At 38.5% G+C, this 21,748-nt stretch overlaps 2 protein-coding genes across 2 annotated transcripts; one reads left to right on the top strand and one right to left on the bottom strand.

Moving 5' to 3' along the window:
* Window positions 1–10,734: 10,734 nt before the first annotated feature.
* On the top strand, window positions 10,735–16,539 carry LOC131330830 (uncharacterized). The gene is made up of 9 exons (XM_058364559.1): window positions 10,735–11,228; window positions 12,036–12,072; window positions 12,174–12,252; window positions 12,371–12,416; window positions 12,503–12,601; window positions 13,998–14,066; window positions 14,140–14,491; window positions 14,608–14,762; window positions 15,623–16,539. Exons 1-9 carry the CDS (start codon window positions 10,875–10,877, stop codon window positions 16,319–16,321), a joined length of 1,890 nt encoding a protein of 629 aa, XP_058220542.1. The 5' UTR covers window positions 10,735–10,874; the 3' UTR covers window positions 16,322–16,539.
* A 2,720-nt stretch (window positions 16,540–19,259) lies between these two features.
* LOC131330831 (glycosyltransferase family 92 protein Os08g0121900-like) lies at window positions 19,260–21,212 on the bottom strand. Its single transcript, XM_058364560.1, has one exon. The coding sequence runs from the start codon at window positions 21,148–21,150 to the stop codon at window positions 19,438–19,440; it is 1,713 nt and encodes a 570-aa protein (XP_058220543.1). The 5' UTR covers window positions 21,151–21,212; the 3' UTR covers window positions 19,260–19,437.
* Between the last annotated feature and the right edge of the window lie 536 nt (window positions 21,213–21,748).

Below are 21,748 nucleotides of genomic sequence, written 5' to 3' on the forward strand. Positions count from 1 at the left end.
CTACCTAACCAAGGGTTTAATTTCACAACTTTGGAAATGACTGTGTTCGGAACTATTGAATGCATATGGATTCATATGCATTTAACAATTCCGGACACAATTGTATTTTAAAATTATGTTTATATCATTGCGCTAGTCGTAATCGTGATCGTAATCGTGAGTGGAAGTCTAACTTTCAAGAATCAAGTATCTAGTAATCTGTGTTTTGGGTACTCTCATTAAGTTCCTATACCCGTGAAATAGATATAGTTGACAACTTTTATTAAAAATTTCGTTTCTTAACAGATTGAGCCAGCACTCAATTACGTGGGAATATAATCCTTACTTGGGTCAAAATGTGGCTGTGGGTTAATTATATCATTAGAATCACGTATATAATACAGAGTCCGTTCAAGAACCGGAGACCCAGTGTGGTGCACTACAGGAGTGTAGTACAGCATCTCAATAGTCCAAAAGTATTTTCGATATCCGGATTTAAAGAAAGACTCATTACGGAAAGAGTCTTTTTTAATTACAGGTTCCGTTCTGTTGGAATGCCCCGGAGAGATGCAGAACTTTAGGTTTGATACTGCTAAAAACATTTGTGGTACTGGAGCATTATCCTTTTTGTTCCCATGGGTTAACATCAACTCACCTTCTAAGGCCAATCATTGTACTTATTGGTTGTTACACCAATAGTTGCAGCTTGTAGCGGTGCCTTATATAAACCTATATACCTATTAGAGGCCGGCCGGCCTAAATTTCTAGTAATTAAATCTTCTTGTGCTCCCCAAGCCGACCCTAAAGTTGTGCCCAAAATTATCATATTTATCAACTTGATCTGACATCGATAATCACATGATAGATACACATTTGCCTTGAAAGTTTATTCGCAATTTCCCATTCGTGTACCTTTTTGGAAAACGAATTTGGTTCAAAAAAATATTAATTGTTGTTGACGGCCGATTAGTTAGAAAGGACGATTCACTACGGAAGTTTTGTAAAATGTTGCCAAAAATCAACTTGATTAGCCATATGATAGATAGTTAGATACACACTTGTCTTGAAAGTTTATTCTCAATTCCCCATTTGCCGTTCCTCTTTTGGAAACGAATTTGGTTCAAAAAATTAATATAGTTGTGGATGTCCGACTAATTTACAATTTTCCAATGACAATTCTTCTTCTTCTTCTTTTTCTTTTTTGGCCAATATTGGATACATCGATAAGAGGTTAGTGAAAAATTAGTGTGTTAACAACCAAAGGAGGTTCGATGTCTCTCCATAGACTCGAACCCAAGACTCCCCTCCAAGGCAATGGGTACAACTAGACGTCGGGCTAAGAACCAAATCTCCGAGGACGATTCACTGAGTGAGTTCTACAACAGGTTGATTTGCTTTATGGGCATGATAGCTCTCCTATACCCAATGAAACATGAGAAAGGAAAATGGAGTGGAAACCTTTTTAGTACGTTTTTTTCCTATGTCAAGAAAGTTATCCCAAAGGAGAAAGAGAGATGATGTGAATTGCAATTTCTCTGGCAGGTTGATTTGCTTTATGGGCATGGTAGCTCTCCCATGCCCGATGAAGAAAGGACAGAAGAAATATGAGAAAGGAAAATGGAGTGGAAACCTTTTTACGGTTTTAACCTCTTAAGAAAGTTAGGCCCGTTTCCAAACTCAAAATAAGTACTTATGGAGTATTTTTGAAGAAGGCAATTTTAAGTTAAAAAATTATGTGCTTACGCAAATAATTTTTCTATCAATATGGATCTTGTTTGATAGATCTCATTGAAATCTTTTAAATGGTGCAAAAAAAAATTAAAATTATTTTTTATTTACATATTATTTTTTAGTTTGAAAATGTAAAATAAGCTGTTTATTTTTTAAGAATATTTCTGAAACGCGGCCTTAGTCCCTATGGAGAAAGAGGAGAGTGTCTTTTTCACGGAACCTCTGTAAACATTCTGTTAAATCTGGACAGTTCAAAATCGAAATGAACACGTGAGATTGAACAACTCTCCTGGTTGGGACTTGTTAGCTAAGCTACGAAATTGATGGGGATGCTCTATGTACTTGTACTTCTTCAACCAGTTGGATAATCATCGTGGGGTTGTACTTGTACGGTTGTACCTATGATGTGAACCATGGGGAGCGGAATGCAGACAAAACTCTAGTGCGTGTGGTTGGAAAGTGTTTCAGCTCAGAATTTTCTCACACTTCATACATACTCCTATATGAGGTGTTTTCGGTAATGAAAAAATTGAAGATTTTTAGTATTTGTGGTTGAGATAAGTTATTGATGGTTTGTAAGTAAAATTATTATAGCAAAAACAGTATTTATTGACAATTTTTACCTGTCCGAAATACTCTCCCCGATATTACCCTCCCAAACCCGTCCCGACATATATTTATATATATAATAATTATACTTTTATCCTAATTTAATTATGAAAAATTCTAAAATCAATCTAATAAGCTGATAATAGTAAGTGTGTGAATGTATGTTAAAAGATATATAAAGTACACAGATATATATATTTTTCTTGTCTTCTAGTGTGTTTATCGTCAACCCAGTGGGCTAACAATAGCAAGACCGATTAATTATTATTATACTTAAAATTTAACATTTTTACCCTAATATTATTATCATTTCATTATACTAAAAAAACCTTAATTCTTAACTTTATATTTTCTCCATTATACAAACTACCACTTTTTTTATAACTATTTTTTTATTTTGCTTTTAGATTACCAATTTTTTTAAATTTCTTACGGGGCAGGACGGGGCTGAACAAGTAAACCCGTTCCCTGATCGGAGCGAGAAAAGAGATATCACAAAAATACCCGGTCGGGTTGGATCAAGGTCGGGACCGTATAATAATTTTCGGATCGAGATACATAAAAGCATGTTCCACCCTGCCCCGTTGTTATTCCTTAAGGCATCTCCTTTTCGACGCCAATGGGGTGAAATGTCCCGTTTGCTGACTTTGTAAATTTTCTTCCACTTCCAGTTAAAAAAAAAAAAAAAAAACTTTTAACGGATATATTTTTTGACATCTATGAGAGTCAGTGGCTCACAAAAAGTGGGCCGCAATATCCATCACCATCAATAGTTCCGGACTATTGAAATTGGACAGATTTTCTCCAGTACCATTGGAGGTAGCCATTGGGTACTCAGCTCAATGGGTCCCACTTTGTTTTAAAATTATTTTTTATCTCTAAATTAAAAATAAAGATGAACATATAGGTAGCCCATAAATTGCACTTTTCTCTTTCTAGATACTAGTAATTAATTTTAACACATAAAATAGGGCCCACATATGCTTAGGCGTAGACTTTAAACAATTTTTGGGGAGTGCACTAGTCTAGGTTGTTTAGAGATAAAAATGGATTCGTCCTCCTTTGGGGTATGGCTATGGGTGTGCATAATAAAGTGAATAATGTCGACCGCAGTTGTGATATCAATAGGAAGGTGGCTGGGATTGGGTGGACCAGTGCCAGTGGTTGTCAATTATTTTCCTTTTTGAACGGAGTGGTTAGGAGAAACACTATTAAGTGCTCCAAGAATACCACGACACGTGATGTTCCACAGGCACGCATTCACACCGACGAAAGCATCACGTGATTGTGCTTCAGGACCACTGAGGGCATCTGTATCAGGCTTGCTAAAAGCCCTTGTAAACTAAAGTGGCGAGAGAAATGCAAAAAAACTCCAAAATGTACTCTGCACCAGACTTGCTATAAAACCCTGCAATATAAAAGAGGAACAGTTCCTCGTTTAGTAAACCGAGAGACTATTCACTAGTCACTCCATATAATATTATTATTCTTAACCCCACCTCCTATTATTATATTATTTTATCAAAAGTCCCCAATTATTTGCACTACCAATCTTTTCAGGAGAAGCCCCATAGTAGTTTAATTGTATATTTAATTGAAAAGAGAGTGTGAATAAAGAGTTTGATGCAATGAACATTTTTAAAATGGGTAGCTAAAGTAATAAATTAGCTTTTGGCTCTCTAATTTGGTCCAAAATTTAAAGATGCTGGTGTGGATGCTCTGAGTAGTCACTCGCTTTGATTGAAGCGTGGCTATGAAGTTACATTTGGCGGTTTGGGAATGGATTCTCTTCGATCCATGTTTGGACCAGAAGAGACAATCTTGATCGGGACCGTTCATTGCTGCAATCAACAGTTTTGATGTATTTTTACACTTTTACTGGTAAGAGTGTATTTTTACCGGTAAAAAGGTATGAAAAATCCAAACCATTAAATCTACAAATAGATGGTTTCGATCTGAACTGTCTTGTCCAGTCCGAACCATTAGACTGAAAGACGGGCTCGGACCCGTTACGTTTTTGCCACCCCTCAACAGTGATCAAAGCTTTAGCTATGAGTATTTTTCTTGGTTTTGCAAAACAAGTTGGCGTTTGCAATTCATGAAATTTTCACAGAGAGTGACCCATTAATCACTAGGTAGATTATATTTGCACTTCAAAAATTGATGCAAACACTCCAAAGTCAGTGTAATTTCAAAGTCACTTTCCTTTATGTTTTAGAGTGTCAATATCATTTCCCCACCTATGAAGGGTGTGAATATTTCGAAAGATGATTTATCAAATTACAAAATCCTAATAACGTGATCAATTATTTATATACTAGGGTTTGCTCGTGCCTAAAGGCACAACGCAATGCTTTTTGAACACAATTAAAATGAATTACGATACTATTGACTACCCCTGCCAACGAAATTGATTTGTGCGGGATATTTTTTTTAAAAATTAGGTTCAAACAGAGTTCTTTTAGTGCATGTTCGTGCCCGAAGACGCGGATCAAACCGCGAACAAAGTATCAACATGTTCATGTAACACTGAGGGCTCGTTCAAAATTTTAAAATAGCACACACAGAGAGAGAATATGTAATGTTTGGTTGTTGTTGTTGTTATTGATATTATTATTATTATTAATTTATTTTTAATTTTTTTTGTGGGGGGGGCGGGAGGGGAATCATTGTAAAATCAAATCTCGACCCAAAGATAGACAATCTGGTTACAGATTGAATAATGGTGGGAGCTTTGCAATCGAAATAGTCATTTAAACTGAGAAAAAAATGGAGTCAATCTGGTTTCGAATTGGCTGCCATTGAGAGTGTGTGTATTTAAGAGAGAGAGAGAGAGAGAGAGAGTCTGAAATAGACTTGCTTGGTGATTGAAATGACAAAGAGAGAGAGAGGATGATGAGTCATTGATTGGATTCGTGATCAAAACTTATCTAGAGGGATGTTCATTCTCAAAGAAAATCACAGGGGAGTGTCGACTTTGGGAGCGGAGAGCTAGAAGAAGGTGTGTGTGTGTGTGTGTGTGTGTGAGAGAGAGAGAGAGAGAGAGAGAGAGAGAGAGAGAGAGAGATGAATTTTGAACGTAAGATCAAATTAGTGGTAATTGTGTAATTATTATTGTTTGAGAGAGAGAGAGGAAGAACCGTAAAATTTATGGAGTAAATCAATGGTTAGAATTTGTAGAGAGATAAGATTCAAAAATCGTTCTCCCTTGTTATGTAGTAGATTTTTCCTTTTTGCTCTTGTTCTAATCTAAAAACGCATGGAAAAACATGTGTGTCATTCTTTGCCGAGTGTTGCTACAGGGACCGATTGGGGGGACCGAATTCGGACCGACGGCCGCCGGCGGGCCGTCTCCGGCCACCGGACGGCCGATCCGAGCCGTCCAAAAATTTTTAAAAAAAAAACCGAGGGGCCCTACGCGGGAATCAACGTCATCCGAGGTGTGTAGGGTGCTTGATCGGAGCACCCCTTTTCGTGTGTATATGTATAATATATACATATACACACGAAAAGGGGTGCTCCGATCAAGCACCCTACACACCTCGGATGACGTTGATTCCCGCGTAGGGCCCCTCGGTTTTTTTTTTTAAAATTTTTGGACGGCTCGGATCGGCCGTCCGGTGGCCGGAGACGGCCCGCCGGCGGCCGTCGGTCCGAATTCGGTCCCCCCACAATCGGTCCCTGTAGCATTTTTGTTCTTTGCCTAAGTATGCTGTAAAAAAAGTCTGCTTTGTGTATATACGATTTTGAAGATCCGTTTAGTGAATTTATACTGATACCAAAAATACTACATCGCCGCAATATTATAATCAATACGGTATTTGAAATCTTATCCTGATTATTGGAATAGTCCCTCCCTCCACGGTTGGAAATAGGGAAAATTTTAAAAAAGCCCCTGAACTTTCTGACAACTTGCAAAAAAATACCTGAACTTTCATTATTAACAAAAAAACACCTAAACTTAGCATTCCGTTAGCAATTAAACCCCTGCCGTCCAATTCCGTCAATTTTTAACGGATGGAGCTAACTTTTTATTTTTTTTTACTTTTTACATTCAAAAATTACTTTTAACTCTTTCTTTTTTTTATTGGTAAATAAATATGCAATAAAGTTCTTTTTTTTTCTTACTATTTATCAAAAATTACTTTAACTCTATTTTTTACTATTTACAAAAGGGAATTGATATTCGCGCTCAAAGATTTACTGCAGGCGCTCCACCTTTTTGTTTTTACACTGTGATGTTGCTGACAACATCACAGTGTAAAAACAAAATATACATTGATGTTGTCAGCAACATCACAGTATAAAAACAAAAAGGTGGAGCGCCTGCAGTAAATCTTGGAGCGTGAAAATCAGTTCCCTTTACAAAAATAACTTTAACCACCATCTTTTTTATTACTATCAAATTTTACATTTCCCCTTCTCTCTCTCTCTGTAACGCCCCGACTTTTCGGAAGCAAAAAGAAATAAAATTTTAAGAAAATTTGCTAAATAAATACAATTTTTGAAAATAAAGTTTAGCTATTACAGTCACAGTATAAATTTACTGATTCAAAATACATTAATCTCAGAGCTGATTCTAGGCTTGATACAGATTCGAAACATACTCGATCTTTGTTCCTGATATTCTTTCCGTGTTGAACTGCAACATCTTTGAATCCTTTCCATTGAATCCTGCGCCCGCTGGCAAATTGATCGCCGAAGCAAACGATTTGCCAGGATACAGACGTATCCGTGAGTGATAAATCACCCAGTAGAATAATCCAACTCAACCACCCCTCTTACTTTACAATTAGCAGGTAATAAGATAATATTGAATCGAAGAAGCCAAACAAATATTCTCCACATAAGCCAATTCATTACTATCCATAACCTAATATGAAATCTAAGATCTCTCCGCGAGATCTTTCCTCCCCAACCGCTAGCTATGTCCTGTCCCATGAGCTCACTTTCTTTTGTTGTCGCGGATTGCACTTCAGTTATGTACCTAGCGTGTATCCCTCTCATTACAACAAAAGAAAGCTTATCATGCCCGAATCATAACTAGGGTTCGCTTATCTTATATACCACTTCACAATCATCACTGGGCTTACTTTGCCAGTATCATTACATCATTCATCATTGGGCTTACTTTGCCAATCATCATTCATCAATCAACACTGGGCTTACTTTGCCAGTTTCAAACCATCACATCCAACTCATCACATCTCAAAATCCCGCCTGCAGGCATTCTAAAGAAAACAAAACTTTCCAATTCATCCATTACCTAGCATCGTCTAAGTGAACTCTATTCGCATATCACCTCATGTCTCTAGGGTCTAATCTAGCATTTAAATAAAGTATCGGCACAATATGCAATTAATCAATAATAATTAAAACGATTAATAATTAATGAAATCACGCAACTTTTTATGGATGGGCCGTTGCCCTTAATCTTGTATGGTCAAGAAGTAAATATTATTAACAGAAATCTTTATTAATAACAAAAATAATAATTTTGTACAATTACTAGTAACTCTAGGCTTATTTTTTTATGAATTTAAATCAACATATTAGTGATAATATAACGATGGGGTCGAACTGGACAATTAAGTAACCTAAGGGCCTAATTGTTTTAAGTCTATAACTCAATTGGGCCAAATTTCTATACTAAACAACCTTAAGGGTGTAACTGCAATAAGATAATCAATTACATTTAATGATCTGGGCTGAAACGTTACATTTAAAAAGAGCAGGGAGATAAGTGTAATTACAGTGTCAATTTTTCTAAAGCTTCCAGCGGCGAACAAGATTTATTTTCTCCCTTAGCCCACAAAGAAAAAAAAAAAGGGCGCCGCTATTCGCAGCCCTTTATTTTCTCCCGTAGCCCACAACATTTCGGTAAATGGTTGTTGAAAATCATAAATAACATTTCGGTAAATTGTTGTTGAAAACAAGATTATATTTCGGTAACTACATGTCGAAAATATGTTCAACTTTCGGTAAACAACTGCCGAACATGCATTTTCGGTAAACATCTGTTGAAAAAAATATTATATTTCGGTAATTGGATGCTGAAAATATATCTCAATTTCGGTAACTAACTGTCGAGTATAATTGAAAATTTTTAACGGGCTATGGGAGTAAATAGAGGGTTGCGAATAGCATCGCCCAAAAAAAAAATGATCAGCAAGCGCGGCGACAAACAGTGCGCATTGTTTTTTTGTTTTTTTGGAAAATCTGGGTTTCGTTCGTTGAATGCCAATCTCGATTCTTTTTTGTTCTAGTCATAAAAACTAACATCTTAGCACATTAATATACTTAGAGAGGAGATTGGAATGAATTATAATACCTTTAATCGGATCGAATTGATTTAGAAACGAATCTTGAATTTTGAGGAAGAAGACTTCGGGTTCTTTGATCGGGAGACGTTGGGATCAAATTGGACGATGCTTGGTGATGCTAGGAGTTGTGGGAAGAGTTTGGAACGATCGAATTAGATTTCGGTCGGGTCTTGGTACAAAACCCACTTTTCTCTCTCTAAAACTCCATGGATTGAAACTTGGTTTTCTCTGGTTTTTCTCTCTTTTGGACTGGTGAGGCGTAGGGAATATTGTGGTGTAAATTTCGTGGTCAATGGGGTGGGGTATTTATAGGAGAATTTTGGTGGAAGAGAATAAGAGTGAATTTAATGGGGTTGGGTTCATGGGATTTAGAATGGACGAATTTGGCTTGGTTTAGGGTTAGGGAGGAAATAGAGACTGAGTAGAAGACGGAGAGACGGAAGGAGTTTGTATTTGTGAATGCATGTAATTTGTGTGTAGGAAAATTTTAAAAAGAATACATGTATATATTACATGCATAATTGTATTTTTTTAAAAAAAGAATTGCATTAAGGAAAATAATTCTAAATAATATTATATTTAGGAAAAAAAAATTGGGTCAAAAATCCGGGTCGTTACACTCTCTCTTTTAGAACTTTAACCCCACTCCACCAATCAACTGCCAAAACTCTAACTCTAATTTTAGAAATTCGAAATTACTCTTTTTTTTAGCATTCTTGTTTTTTATATTTTTTACTTCCAAAATTACTTTTAACTCTTTATTTTTAGTAGTAAATAAATATGAAATGAAATTTTTTTTCTTACTATTTATCAAAAATTACTTTAACTCTAATCTTTACTATTTATAATAATAACTTTAACCCATTTTTACTATTTATTGCATATTTATTTATGACTAAAAAAAAGAATGAGTTAAAAGTAATTTTTGGAAGTAAAAGTAGTAAAAAAACGAAAAGGTTACAAAGAAGAGGTTGAAAGAACTTTTGAATTTCTGAAATTGTAGCTAAGGTTTTGGCAGTTGGTTGTGGGGTTAATTGATGGTGTGGAGTCGATTCTAATAAGAAAAAAAGGGAGAGAGAGAGGGGGGGAAAGGTAAAATTTGAAAATAAAAAATAGGGTTTTCGATAAATAATAAGAAAAAAAAGAACTTAATTGCATATTTATTTACCAATAAAAAAAGAAAGAGTTAAAAGTAATTTTTGAATGTAAAAAGTAAAAAAATAAAAAGTTAACACCTTCCGTTAGCTCCATCCGTTAAAAATTGACGGAATTGGACGGCAGGGGTTTAATTGCTAACGGAATGCTAAGTTTAGGTGTTTTTTTGTTAATAGTGAAAATCCAGGTATTTTTTTGCAAGTTGTCAGAAAGTTCAGGAGCTTTTTTGAAATTTTCCCTTGGAAATAACACAACTTCCCATTGGTTAGGTGTAATTTTTTTATTTTGATTTGAAATTTCATAAACTTTATACAATAGTATATATTCTTGCCCCGAAGAGTAGGAAAAAATTGCGACTCCTTGCCCTATTACAACTCCTACTCACGCTTCTCTCTCTCTCTCCCTCCTTGAAAAATTAAACCCGTTGAATATTGTATTTGTTCTTGATTTTTAATTACTAAAAGAAATTTTACATCTTGTAGTTAATTAATTGACTACATTGCTAGCAAAATCGTGCCTCCGCCTTGCCTTGCCTCCTTCCTTTTATTTTATTGCGTGGAATTACAAATATAGTGTTCATTTATTGAAAATTTTCATAAAAACACCTATATGTCTTGTCATTTACGGTACCATTGAGTGTACCAACAAAACAAAACAACAAAAACTAGAATATTTGGGATTGGAAACAAGAATCATTAATAGGTTCCGTTCCGTTAAGATTTTATTTTTTTATACCTATTTTTTATTTTACAAAACAAGTCATTTTTTCATAGTAAATATATCACTTTTAATTAAAAAAATAAAATAAATATGTAATTTTCCTAAGCGTATGACGGGTATATACTCCTCGACCAATGATGCGACGGACAATTAGTCACGTGCCAGATAACATCCGACCTGCCCTTCCTTTAAAACGTGTGACTCTCACGTACGAGCCCCCATTCCCTAGGGAAAGCAAACGAAAATTAAAATTTAATAAAAATAATTAGCTGCGTTGTTCCGTTTCGACACAGAGAGAGAGAGAGAGAGAGAGAGAGAGCAGGAAATCGGTAAGGCAGCAGGCAGCAGCGGAGAGATATGATGAAGAAGAAGAAAGGCCGTCCCTCTCTCTCTAACCTCCGTAAGCGCAACCTCGACCAACAAGAACAAGAACAAGAAACCCTAATTCCTCCCAACCCTAATTTCAACACCCCCGGCAGCCGTCGATCTAAACCCAATACTAATAACCTCAACGGAATCTCCCCCGGTTCCGACTGGATTTCCGGCGACGACGACGACGACGAGCGCAAGGAGAAAAAGGTCAAACTCGTGGTTCGCCTTCCTTCTCTGTCCGTGAATTCGGCTTCTAAATCCAACGGCTCCGATTTGAACGCCGACGGTGATAAACCCCAGATCAATGACAGATCTGGCGACCTCTCCACTGCTGATCAGGTGAGGATTTACCGTCTGGATATATCCGTTAATTTTTTTGGCTACTTTAATAAATGTGATCATTGGGGTTTCTATTATTAGAAAATCGGCGCTTGTTTTATTTTTTCTATTTTGGAAAAAGTTTCTAGTGCGTCGATGCGGTTTAAATTCGTTGGGATTTCGCGCGTAATTCGAAGCTTCTTTATTGGTACCAAGATCTGGACCGAGCATTACTTGTGTTTTGACCGGTCAAGGCTTTTGGATATATACGTACACCACTATATACTTCTATTAATAATAAATATACGGTATATATAGGTGTGTCTTTTTTTTTTTTTTTTTGGGGTGTAAGATTTTGAGATATATCTGGGTTTTAGTTTCCACTTTCTAAATGTAAACCCTTTACTGATGCACTATTGTCCGGCCTGACCGCAAGAAAGTAATTTCTTGTAAATTTTCTAGTTCTTGCGTAGATGACATGCCTCTAACCGGGGTGGGAGTGCGGGTAAGCTAGCCGGGACAATCCCTGACTGTTGAACCAAAAAAAGAAAAAAGATACAGTATTATTATAGTGCTTCATTCCTCGTATTCAATCGATGTCTATTTATGTGCACATAAATGTCTTGGAAAAAGTTTTAATTTGTTTGTACTCTGATATTCTCTGTTGTTTTGACACGTACTTTCCCATCTGTCGCTGTTTATTTATCCACTTTTTGTGATACTGTAACTTTCCTTTGATGAGTTCTGTTCAGTGATTGTTTGGTGATCTGTACGTATATAGTATCCCCCTCTGACCCAACCACTGGGTATTGGATTGGTTTCGTGCAGGTTGAAATGGATGAGAAAGCGACGGACATTCTACATGGTACCTTCAACCTCTCCGTTCTTTTGCCGAAGGCGGTGTTTTGGGGTATTTCAAGTAGTTATATTTAGTTCAATTTGCTTATGTGCTTTGTTTGTGGACAGGGTTGCCGTTGGAGTCTGGCCCCACACCACCTTTGCCAGAGAAAAAGTTGTTGGTGTTCATTCTTGACAGGCTTCAAAAGTGTGTATTTGACTATTTCCTTTTCGGGATTCATAGATTATTTTAATTTGTTTTTCGTTTACTGTTCCGTTTGGGTATTTATTGTAGAATTTTATTGGTTATTTGAACTCAACTGCAGGAAAGACACTCACGGGGTCTTCTCAGAGCCTGTTGATCCCAACGAGGTGCTTATAATGGAAATACGCTGTGATGATTGTTTTCTTAACTGATACATTTCTCATGTTGGTACTTAAATATAGTTTTGATGCAGCTTCCTGATTACCATGAAATTATAGAGCACCCAATGGATTTTGGAACGGTGAGGAAGAAACTTGACAAGGGGCGTTATTCCAACTTAGAGGAATTTGAGGTGGGTTATGGGCTGTATTCACTAATTCACTGGATGTTTGCTGTGTGTTGTGGCTGTGACACTGCATTTTGTATTGCTAGAAATATTGCCATGGAGTTACTTTATGGGTTGAATCCAGGATTTTACTGTTCTTGCGACAATGACCACTTCTTTCGTGCACAGAAATATGGTTTTGGGTGTTTCTACGCTTACTAAAAAGCCATTAGATACTGATGCCATGAGGAATATGGTAACTAGAAACTAGATTTGGTAATTGGCACTGATATGTTGAGTGTGTGGTTCTTACCTAAGCCTAGCCAGAATATCATTAAGCACTAGATGGCCAATATCCCTTGAGCATTACGTCCAACGATTATGGTGGAGTCTTTTGGTGTTTTGGGGAAACTAGTTACAAAAATTACAAAACCAGAGAAATTTGAGTATTTGTTTCTTGTAGCAAGTAGTTCTTTAGAAATGATTGCCAAGATCACTTGAGCATTGAAGGAGGAGGGATAAAAGAGTTATAGTTTCAAAGAAGGGACTTGTGATCGTAGGCATATTATCTGTTTAGTCGCATTAGCATCTTATTACCATCACTAAATTAGATTGTGGATTTATTTGAGGAGTTCCTGGATCTTAGTTACACGAAGCGGGAGTGGGGACGGGAGCTGGAGTGGGGGCGGGGACGGGAGAGCGGATGATCATAGAAGTGTGGGAGCGTCATTGGGAGCGGTTAGGAAAAATTATTAAAATTATAAATATATTTTGGAATTTTATATTGTTAAATGTCAATATAAAAATATTATTCTACCACATAAAATATTACTATTAAAATTATAAGTTTCTAGTTATATTTCTACATTTTTATTGTAGCACATGATTACACAATAGAGCTCTTGTGCATATTAAGTAGGCGTAAAAGTTAAAGGCATTAGTATGACTCTAGACGGTTAATATCATATGTGCACACCAACAAGAGCAAAACAACTTTAATGGTACCAATTGCAGATTGAATCGTAAGTATCTCAACCATTTTTTGGGTGTAAGTTCCCGTTTGAAACGCGTTTCCGTCGAAGGTTCCTGCAACTAAGTCCTGGATCCTCTTAGGTGTTTACTGATGGTAATGTGTGAACCGACTAAACTTAGGTTTTGTTGTGACTGGAGTTTAATGTGCAACATTTAAATTCAGACAGATGAACTGGTTATATTTCTATTATTACTTACAATAATATTAGGTTCTCGAACTTGAAAGATATGAGGCTGTTGTTTCTTCCATCGCTTCTTGTCCTTCTAACATGATTCTTCATCATGAATCATCCCCTTGTGGTGTAAACTTGGTTATGTCAGGCTATGTTTCGACTATGTAAAATAATTTGATGATGGTTTTTAGGTTTCTGATCTCTATTCTATTCTGCAGGCAGATGTGTTTTTGATATGTTCAAATGCAATGCAGTATAATTCTCCAAATACCATTTACTTTCGACAGGTATGGCTTTGTTTGCACTCACTCCTAGGTTTGCAAATTTGCATATACTTTCTAATGTTGGGATTTTCTATAGGCACGGTCCATACAGGAGCTAGCAAAAAGGGACTTCGAAAATTTGAGACAAGTCAATGATGATGGTGTACCACAACCGAGAATAGTGAAGAGGGGCAGGCCACCTGGCAAGAATTTGAAGAAGCTTCTGGGAAATCCTCCATTTGAACGTGTTGCTCCCGAGTCTACCTCTGATGCAACTCTTGCTAGTGTGGGAGATAATGCGACTGGGTCCAACTCTTACAATCTTAGAAAAGCACCTACTGTGTCATTGAGAGTTCGGTCCAATGATGAATTTTTGGGGGCCTCCCATCTATCACGCAATTATGAAAGTTACTCTGAATGGTTGTCTGAATTGAATAGTGAATTTCCAGGTTTGCAACTCTCATTACTGTCTTTTTATGTCTTGTGCACCATGCCTCCGCTTGATTACTTTTTATTTAGATATCTGGCCTCTGTAGTTTTAAGCATTTGTGGATCCACTTTGCAGCTTCCGTTTTGAAGGCAGAGGCAAAACATGGGAAGAAACAAACTATTGTAGACGAGAACAGACGTGCCACCTACAGAGATTTCCATCCTTCAGCTTTTGGCCATAACCAATCTCCATTGACTACTCTCAATGGAAACACGAAGCAGTTAGTGCCGGTATGTATTTTTGCAGCGTTATTATCTTATTTGGATGCTAGTTGGTGGCTGGAAACCTGGAATCGCTTTGTTGTATAACATAACAACGTACAAATATCAAGCACCATCATTCAAATGTCTCTTATTCAGTATTATCCTGTGTTTGGTTTTTGGGCGAGGGTGGAGACTGCTTTGTACTACCTATCCTCAGGCTTTGTTGTACTTGGGAACTAGGAACCTTGCCTTTTGCATTTGGTACAAAGCAATTTTATTATTTTGGATGAGTTTTGGGTTCAAGGCCAGCTGGTGCTTTCCACAAAACTATTTGGGCTAGTATTATTAACAGGAGGTTTGGAGAATATTTGGGCTGCAGTCTCCATTTGCATTATTATAATCTTCGGCATAAGTTGAAGAATCTTGGTATTTACATTCTTGAAATAATCATGTATGGTGGGGTACTGGTTACGCTCGATAAGTATGTTTAAAAAGTGTGTGAAAGACTGAAAGTGTATATGGATATTTAAAAGGTCTCGAAGTATGTGAAATCTTTATTGAGATGCTATAAATCTTGGGTTTGTCTCCTAGCGTAACTACTGCCGTAGCAATACCTTTGATGATCGATATCAGTGTATTACATTTGAATGTTACGAGGATTTGGTTAAACTACCAGGATGCTTAGTAATTTTTCAATACTGATCATGTCTATCCTGAAAAGTTGCACGGAATTCTTTTTGGTTACACTGCTTTGATTTAGATTGTTGGGTCCATTTCCCAGTTTAAGGACATTTGGTCACATAACACCCTGTGTTATTTTTTTTCCTTTTGGGCCCTATACTATCAGGTAACCTGAGCGCATAACGTTTATTTCTACCATAATTCAGGTGGGTCTACATTCTGAGCATGGTTATGCAAGAAGCCTAGCTCGATTTGCTGCAAATCTTGGGCCGGTTGTTTGGACTATCGCTTCCAAGAAAATTGAGCGTGCTTTGCCAAGTGGAGAAAAGTATGGTCCTGGATGGGTAGGAGAATATGAGGCATTACCGCAGCCACGCTCTGCATTACATGAGCAGAATTCTTTGCCTTGCAGAGAAGACACGGTTGAAGCTTCTAGTGTACAAGATTCAAATAACGTATCAGCTTTATCGAGGAGTGGTGCTGGTGAAATATCCCATAGATTACCCATCCAGACTCAGCAGAAACACATGCTTCACTCTAATCGGAATGGCTTCAATGGTGTGTCGGCTTATGGTCTTTTGTCTCAAACGGTACAAGCAAACTTATCCATGCCCACTGGACAGTCTCAGTTGGATGAACTTTCCAGAAGCAAAAACGGGTTTTCAACTCCTCCAATGGTTCCAAATCATTTAATTTCAGAATCCAAGTTACCTGATAGTTCAAGAACTGCAAAATATGAAAATATTTCTGGGGTGCAAGCTTGGCAGGGATTGCCATCGCAACATAGACAGTACTCGTTTCCAGTTCAACCTGACCTGAATGTTAGGTTTCAGGCTCCCGGTTCACCGGGTTCTAGTTTCCGGAATGATTCTCCGCAGCAGCCAGATTTGGTATTGCAGCTGTGAGTTGAGATTTGGTATTGTTTCTTACTATTTGACTTGGGAACGATAGGAGAGAGGTTATGCAGCTTCTCGGAATAATTTATAAGTTGTATTCTCCCATTTGTTTCAAGTCATCATACCTTGATTTTGGGAGAAACCATGTACAGATTAATGTACCAATTTTTTAAGTTGAAACCACAGAATCCTAATTCATGTTGAAAAAGAAAATCTTATTTGTAATCTATTTGAGGTAGTTTTACTGGGATGGTTTATTTTAGTTCTCTATACTGAAGGAAAGGCAGGAAACTATTGCATCGATAATGTGAATGCGTTGCTCATTTATGATTTTCAGAAGTTATTGAAAATCCATTCGGAAAACAGAGCACTAATAAAGTTGGCATCTAATGAATTATTTTAGGGCGTTTTATCAGATTCTGAACAGGTCGAGAAACCAAAAAGGGACCGTTGTGTGGGTTTGTCTGATCATTAACTTTCGGATATCGAGGTTAGTTGAAGACTCGAGGTGGACGTAAACGACTCCAATAACCGGTTGTTTGAGAAAATAATAATAGTAATGTTCGGTTGAGGAAAGAATTGTACTTAGAAAACACTTGTCATCATTTTTCTGTAACTTTTGAGTGGGCGAAGAAGAAGTCAACAAAACCTAAACTAGTCATTAAAAATGTCGAAACAAAGAAAATGATGTAATGAGAGAACATATTAGGTGGGTGGGAACCATTGAACCTGCTGCAGCTCTACCGAATTCTAGAGTAGTTCTTATTATTGTCTTATATATGTTTTTTCTTATTAAGTACGCAACTAGAAGAAGATTGAAAACTACATTTCCTTGATGGGCAATTCTGTCGTCTAAACTCAGCAACTTTAGTAAGCGTAGTAGTTAGTAACCAACCAATCAACTTAATCCAACATCCACCCCTCGTAATGGAGTAAGTATTATAGAAATGAATTTGAGGTTTTAAATATATTCCATATGTTTTAGGAGAAGATTAGAGCCGATAACGGAGTGGTCGAGCACTAACTTGTTAAGTGTAACTTCTTTAAACTTGATTTGGAAACTTCAGAGTTTCGAAAAAGATGTTAAAACTAAGCGATGTTTGTTCAATCAGATACTCCACCAAGTATGATTACGAAGACATTCTCTCGCCTGTGTTATTTACCGTAATTGCAAAGCTACGGATACATGCGAAATGCATGTATGTGTATAGTAGTATGTGTTTTGAACCGTTTAAATGCTGATGCACATAAGTACTGTACACTAGATGCGGGGCCTTCGTTCTGAATGTATCTACAATTGGATTAATACTTTTGTCACGCATATTATTACTGTATTATTTTTTTAAATGCTTGTCGTATTCACAAGGCCTCTCTCAGGGATTAACTGAGACAGGTCACAACCAAAATTAACAAATACTACTACGGAGTAGTAAATAGGAACGTGCCAAGGTTGTGACCTTACTAACCAAGGCATAGGTATATGTTTATCTACTCCCAACATTGTGGCACAGATTCTGGACATTTCTTAAAGAAACCACCAGATTCCTTCCGGACCAACCTTAGACCTAATGATCTCTAATTCCAACACGTAAGGCACAACTCCGTTTCACCTGGGTGATTTAAATCGTTTATTTTGTAAATCTTAACGTATGTATCATTGGAAAAAAAGGTAAGTTGACTACATTTTTCCGAACTACTGTAACTCAAAAATCAGATATCTAAAAACATCTTTTAGTTTTTCCTCTTGCGCCACGAGATAGTGTTAGAATTAGTTTACGATCAGATTTCGACGCTTCCCATGACCTCAAGCCTCCAGCCTCACCCTTGAAATCAGTGGTACTTGTTAGATTTCTTGGAGGGTTTCAAATTGAAACCAATTGGCATTAGGTGGAGTAGCGTCTAGATTTTATTAACCAAGCTTGGGTGGCTTAGATGAGCGACGTGAGATAAAGTCTAACACTCCGCCTTATGTGCAGCCCGGATGCATGTGGCGGTACGAATTGAGGAAACTAGAAAATTTGACTTGGGCGCAAGAGACTCGACCTAACTCTAATACCATATTAGATGTTTTTTTTGAAGGATTTTAACCTAAAATCAATTGGCTGCACCACCTAAGTTGGAAGTGTTTATTGATATAATTTTCATGGGAACTCAAAGAATGGAAGGTTGGTAGAAAACATTAGAGAGGAATATGGGCGTGAGTCCCTGACCGCAGCCTGAACATGGAGATTGAAGCCAGATCACAACAGCAAACGTTTATAGGTGAAGAGAACTAGAGAAGAGCAGCTCCCCTAGTCCCCTGGCAACAGACAAAAGGCCTGATTTGGGAAATGATTATTCGTTGCCGATCCTTATACTATTATTATTCGTGATCAACACCTCAACACACATTATTCTATTCTCATGTGCTACATGACCACGTGGCGTTTTGCGATTGGTGAAACTACCGTGAGCCAAATAAGTGGGTATGATTTTTACAATAGTCAATTCAATGGTCTCTACAGCTCCATATAATAGTGAGTTTTTTCCAAGATTAGGATTTAGCCAAAGGGAAAATTTGAGAAAGCTAGTCTGTACGTACCATTTTTCTTTTGTTCTATTGTTTCAACCAAAAAATATAAACCTGTCGTGAAAGGGTGACAATGTACTTTGTCAGCTGTAAACGAGCCAAGCCAATCTTTTTCGAGCTCGGCTCGTTTAGTCCAAAACTTGAGCTCGAGCTCAAGCCCTTGACGAGCCAAGCTTAGTTTTTTAGTAAATGAGCCTCCTTAATCGAGCCGAGTTTTTGTTGAACGAGCCGATCTCCATTCGACTTGTTTACTATATTAGCTGAAAACTCGAGCTTGAGCTCGCGAACTGCTCGGTTCATTTACAGCCCTATTATCATTTATGCCTCCAAACGTACACTAACAAAAGCCAAAAAAAAAAGAAAAAAAAGATGGCCGTATCAAGAAGACAAGAAATTGTCTATTAGGTGCAATTCGTACCAATTTATATTTATTTGTCTTGAGTGCATGAAAGAAGTTGAAACTAAAAATTCCCACCCATTTATCCAATCTATACCCTTTTGTTCAAATAAAAACCGTGCCCCAAAAATGGCTCTAACAATCAACATGCTAGCTAGCTCAACTTTCTTGCAATCCGTTATGGTACTCGGATGACAAACCAAACCCGAACCACTGCCGGGTCAAATCCCTCAACCGGTTATCGTACACCTCACAGAACTTCCCAGCCCACCCATATGGCTCAACGGGCGCATACCCCAATCCGGGTGTCCTATCCTTGGAAGTCGGGTTCACCGCTTGAGTCCAATCCGCCATGTAAGCCGAAACCCGCCTCCGAAACTTGGTCTTGAACTCGACCCAAGCCTGGTACTTGTAATGGTTCACAACCGCGTCTTCGATTCTCAATTTCTTCCCCTTGTACCCTTGCTTCAACCGAAAATGATGAATCACGTTAAGCAAAGACTCATCAATCGCATCCAACAGCACTATCGACTTGTGCCTATTTTCGTCCCTCCTTCGACAATTATACCCCTCGATAACTCCCTCTTTCGGGTTCGATTTCCGGTTTGACGGTCCAAACTCGTAACAACCAATCAAAATCTGCCCAATTGACGACTCTTTTGATTTCGGCAATAAGGCTCGTAACATTTCTCGCGACGGACTCAATGAATTTAGCCACGATTGAGAGTAGATAAACTCGTCGACATCGATGAACGTGACCCACTTGCACGTGTCCTTTGCGCTTACAGCGCAGTGGGAAAATCCTGATTCTTGCGTCTTGGCCCAAACCCAAAACGTCGTCGTCACGTCGTACCCCGATTGGATCAAATCCTCGACGACTCTATCCAATTCATCGTCGCTCCCGTTGTCGTACAATATGAACCGTTCGACCCCAATGGCAGAATGGTAAATCACCCACTCTCTCAAGAACTTGGCTACGTTGTACACCATGGTGCACGCGCACAGTAGAGATTTCGGCTGCTTTATCGCTATCTTGCGCGGGGGAGTGTAGTACGCAACGGACGGGACCACGCGATTCTGCTCCGAGATTTCGAGGGAGATTTTGATTCTTTCTTCACCGCCAGGTATGGAAACGGCCGTCAGTTTCGGGATACGACAGCGGAATACTTCTTGGACGGAGGAGGTGACGGCGGTTTTGACGCCGTTGATTACGTCGTCGCCGAAAACGCAAGCGAAGTCGCTCGGCGATCGGCTCGAGCCTTGGCGATGGTTTAGGCCCTTGACGAGCAAGACGATGTCGTCCTCTGTCGTTATCGAGTCGTAGACGAGAAAGTTCCACCGGAGAAGCTCCGGCACCGTAGATTTAATCACTGGTGGAGTTTTTTTCTCCGGGGAATTCAGAACAGGCTGGGGAAAAGGAAACCGGCGCCGGAACCTGGCCGGTAAATCACACTTGAAGGTTGTTCTGTAAGGAGAAGAGAGGAATCCAGAAGGCCTCGCCGTAGAGGAAATGTTGTTGGGAAAGAGACAGGTGAGGCGGGCAGCGGACGGCGGTGGGGGAGTCTCCGGCGGGAGGACGACTAGGATTTCCCAGGCCGGGAGAAGGATCGAGACGGCGGGGGTGGATTCCTTGAGGGAGGTGACGTGGCGGGTACTCTTGTAGTGATCGACTTCTTGTTCTTGAAGTTGTAGTCGTTTGTGTTCCGAAAGTGCGAGGTTGGGGTTGGCTTGGAGGTAGAGAGGGAGCGGCGGTGCAAGGAGGCCTTCGGTGGCGATTGACGGTGGGTGGCGTAAGAGGTGGTGGTAGATTGTATTCAAGAACACGAACGACGACGCCACGGCGATCAAGGCCGTGTGAAGTTTTCGCGCCATGGATTCTTCAATTCAGAGAGAGAGAGAGAGAGAGGATTTCTGTATGGGGTTTATTGAGAGGTGGCTTTACTAGCGTATCATAGATTTTTGGAAAGGCTGGATTTGAGAAATTTTTCAGTGCCTAGCGGTATTACGTGGTGCCCGCTCGGTTGATTCGAGCCATCTATTTTGATTTTGGACGGCTCAAATTTGGAGAGAGAGAAAGAGGAAAGAGAGTGTGCGGGTGAGAGGAAAAAGAGTGTTTTAACCTGGGTCGTCCAATATACTTTTGGACGGCTCGGATGTGCCCGTTTGAACATCACGTCAGCCGGGTGACGTAGTACCCACCTACCACAAAAAAAATTCTCAAGGTTTAGATTACCAAACACTCTCAAATCAATTTCCTATTTTTATGCGTGTAATATGGGGAAATTTTTTTAGTGGCCCGTGGGAATCTCGTGCTGCCCGCTCGGTGCATCTGAGCTGTTCATTGTATTTTTGGAAGGCTCGGATTTGGAGAGAAAAAAGAAGAGAGAAAATGTTGGAATGAGAGGAGAGTGAGAATTTCAATCCAAAACGTCTAAAAATGTATTGAACGGCCTGAATGTACCGAACGGAT

This window comes from Rhododendron vialii, chromosome 6a (assembly GCF_030253575.1).
Source record: "Rhododendron vialii isolate Sample 1 chromosome 6a, ASM3025357v1".
Classification (NCBI taxonomy): Eukaryota; Viridiplantae; Streptophyta; class Magnoliopsida; order Ericales; family Ericaceae; genus Rhododendron; species Rhododendron vialii.